Here is a 3,378-nt window from a genome sequence, read left to right on the forward strand (position 1 = left end):
ATGCTGGGGGTGGCTTCCAGCATCTCCACCACTCCATGCTTTGCTTTAACTCCTCGGCCTGTTCTCACCCTCCTGATGGAATCTTGTATCTATTCTTTCTTGAAGGTTTTTCGTGAACTTCCCCTCGGCCAAGCAGTACTTCAGCCAGTTCAAGCACATGGAGGACCCGTTGGAGATGGAGAGGAGCTTGCAGCTGCGTAAGCACGCTCGGCGGGTCATGGGAGCCATCAACACTGTGGTGGAGAACCTCAACGACTCCGAAAAGGTCTCCTCTGTTCTGGCCCTGGTGGGCAAGGCCCATGCCCTCAAGCACAAAGTGGAGCCCATCTACTTCAAGGTAAAGAATAGGAGAATTAAAGAATAGTCTTTGGGATGCTCTAGAAATCAGGAAGGAGGCAGCTGTGGAGAGCTGGTGCTGCCTGTCCTTGCCTGGAGGAGGTTGGGCTGGATGTGGGGGTTGCTCCCCATGTCGCTGTAAGTGTCCCACTGTGACACTGTCCCATGCAGACCACCATTCCCACACAGACAATGCTGGAGCATCCAATGCCTTCCCCTGCCCAGGGGAACCTGCCTGCCTGTCTCCTGCTTGCAGCCTCACCAGCATGTTTGTGGCTGTATGTCTCTTCTTTCAGAAATTAAGCATGATAATAGGGACTAAATAACATGAGATGTCCGAACTGGGGAGATGCTTCAACCTGCAAGCAGCACTGAATCATGCCTGGGTCTCTGTCCTGCTACCTGGGGCTGGTTACCTGCCCTGTCTCTTCCAGGTCATCTGTCTGTCCTGCAGAGGGTCTCATTCCCACAACTCAGCAAGTAGGAAAAAGCTAATTTTGCTGTTAGCATCTCCCTAGAGAGCAACCAGCACTAGAACAAGAGGGCACAGACTCAAGCTCTGCCAGGGGAGGTTTGGGTTGGATATTAGGAAGAGATTTTTTTAGGGAGAGAATGATCAGATATTGGAATGTGCTGCCCGGGGAGGTGGTGGATTCACCATCCCTGGAGGTTTGCAAGATGAGACTGGATGTGGCACTCAGTGCCATGGGCTAGTAACCACGGTAGGGTTGGACTTGATGATCTTGGAGGTCTCTTCCAACCTGGTTGATTCTATGATTCTGTGATTCTGTGATTATTAACCCCTTGCTCTCTGCCTCCCTCCAGAAACTCACTGGTGTCATGCTGGAGGTCATCGCTGAAGAATATCCCAACGACTTCACCCCAGAGGCACACGGTGCCTGGACCAAGATGAAGACTCTCATCTACACCCACGTGACGGCGGCATACAAGGAGGTGGACTGGGCCCAGTACCCCACTGCCACCCTGTGAGCGGCCGGCGGGGCCAGGCGAGGGGCAGGGAGGGCTTCGCTCACCCCAGGACTTCACTCTGGTCTCTTCTCAAGATCTTTGCTCAGTCTGGGGAGCCCGGTAAGGGCCAGCTCTGTCAGCTGCCAAGTCACAATTTGATCTCCATGGGGTTTAAAAACAAACTAAATAAGCAAAAAAAAATTAGTAAATAGTACAACGAAGGGTGTGGGTGGGTCGGGGTGAAGCAGTTGCAGGGGACGCTGGAAGGGGATGCAGAGGGTGAGGGGAGAGCACTGGTTGTTGGCTCCATCTTACTGTCCTGGCCTGTCCATCACCACCTCCCAAATCCTGCACCTCACTTGCACCATCTCAAAGTCCCTTGCACAGCACTTCTGCCCCATTCACTGATGACCAACACAACCCTCATTTTCATGCGAAGCCCCTGGGTAAACCTGGCTTTTTGGGGGCACAATGCTTATGGAGACCTCTGGCTGCCTGGCTGGCACCGAAAATGCTTTGCTTTGCACTTTCTGTATCACCTGGCACGGTGGCAGGGCTGATGGCTGTGGCCAGAGCCACTGTCAGTGCCCATCACCCTGCACCCTGGGCTGGCAGCAGCCCTTGCCTCTCCCATCATCCACAGTCCTTCTCCTTGGCTGGCTGCTGCAAACCCTCCTGGGGCTGGAGGGAGCGAGGGGGTGGGGAGAGATGTGCTCCTGCAGCGTGAGAGAGTGGGGAAGGAGGGGGATGCCTTTGGGCTGTTTCCCCTCATGGCTCGGAGCATGGTGTGTAGGTGGGATGCCTGTGCCATATGTAAGGAGCTGGTGAGTCCACCCACTGCCCTTCAGCTCTCTGAGGATGGGCTTGGGTGGTGCATCTTCTGCCATTGCCCTGGGAGCTGGTGTGAGTAGGGGCTGTCTGTCCACCTATGCCCCACTTGGTGAGAAGGGTCAAAAGATGATGTGCACATAGCAGGAGGGATTTCTGGGAGTGAAGAAAGGTCCCTTCTCTGTTCAAATTAATAAATGACGTGTTGCATAGAGCATATTCCTGCCCTCTTGGTGAAACTGGGTTCCTTCAAATAAAGTGCCTGGTAGAAATCAGCCCACGCAGGAGCTGTGTCCCTCCCTGGGGATAGCAGTGCTCCTGCCTGTGCCTGACAAAGGCTTCTCCCCCACCCCCAAAACGTGGCTGCAGGGCTTGCAACACTCATCCTGCCTCCAACACCAACTCCTCCTGAACCTCTGGGTGAGTGTGCTTGGTTTGTGCCTCAGTTTCCCCTGCAGTTACAAAAAAGGAAGGAGGAGCAGCCCTGTTGCCTCCTGTCCACACGTGCTTGGATTTATAGGATTTCTAGGAACTGATTGGCAAAAGATTGAGGGTGAAATGTCAGATGTTCTGGGAAGGTTTGGAATCCTTGTCACCCAATATTTCCCTAAAGGTCTCTGGTATTTTTAGAGCTCTAGTATTAAGGGTAATGTTATCTGTTGGAGTGGGAGGGGGATTCCCTTCTGAGATTTCCTCTGGCCTCACTCCATTTCTGTCCTGGAGAGCTGGCAGCTTCCTGGGAGAGAGTAGCTCCTCTCCTGGATGCCAGCTGGACAGGCAACGAGCCCACGGTTCCAACTGGGAACTCCACAGCCACCTTGGGGACATTCCCCGGCCGTGGGGAAGCTGCTGGAGGGGGCAGCACTCACTCCACCCAGAGCTGATCTCCCTCCTCTGGAGCAGACAGACAGAAACTCCTGCTTTGCTCACCTGCAGCCAGCTCACTTTTAATCATCCCCAGGAATAGGAGTTTTTTCCTGCTTCTGGTGTTTTGCTTCCATGCCAAGGGAGTCCTCTGGCCCCTAGCCCTGGCACTGCCAGGGGGTGGTGGCCAGCTCCAGGTGCCCGTTCCCAGAAGAGCTCTCAGTGGGGTTTCCCCTTTCCTCTGCTGGCTGTAACAGCAGGTTTCTGCTCAGGATCTGTCAGAGCCTGTTCCTAAGGGCAAACTCCTAGACTTCAGCCTTGTCCTTTCCATCATTCATGCCAAGTTGCTGGCACAGCCCATGGCTGAGGAGCTTTTCCAGG

At 54.2% G+C, this 3,378-nt stretch overlaps 1 protein-coding gene across 1 annotated transcript in view; it reads left to right on the forward strand.

Annotated features, from left to right (window-relative positions):
* Positions 1–1,497, forward strand: part of CYGB (cytoglobin) — an 11,706-nt gene extending 10,209 nt beyond the window's left edge. The window contains exons 2-3 of the mRNA XM_009071667.1: positions 106–337; positions 1,162–1,497. Coding sequence (XP_009069915.1) covers positions 106–337; positions 1,162–1,326 — 397 coding nt within the window. The 3' untranslated portion in view covers positions 1,327–1,497. The remainder of the gene's footprint in view (positions 1–105; positions 338–1,161) is intronic.
* The last annotated feature ends 1,881 nt before the right edge of the window (positions 1,498–3,378 follow it).

This window comes from Acanthisitta chloris, unplaced genomic scaffold (assembly GCF_000695815.1).
Source record: "Acanthisitta chloris isolate BGI_N310 unplaced genomic scaffold, ASM69581v1 scaffold3973, whole genome shotgun sequence".
Taxonomy (NCBI): Eukaryota; Metazoa; Chordata; class Aves; order Passeriformes; family Acanthisittidae; genus Acanthisitta; species Acanthisitta chloris.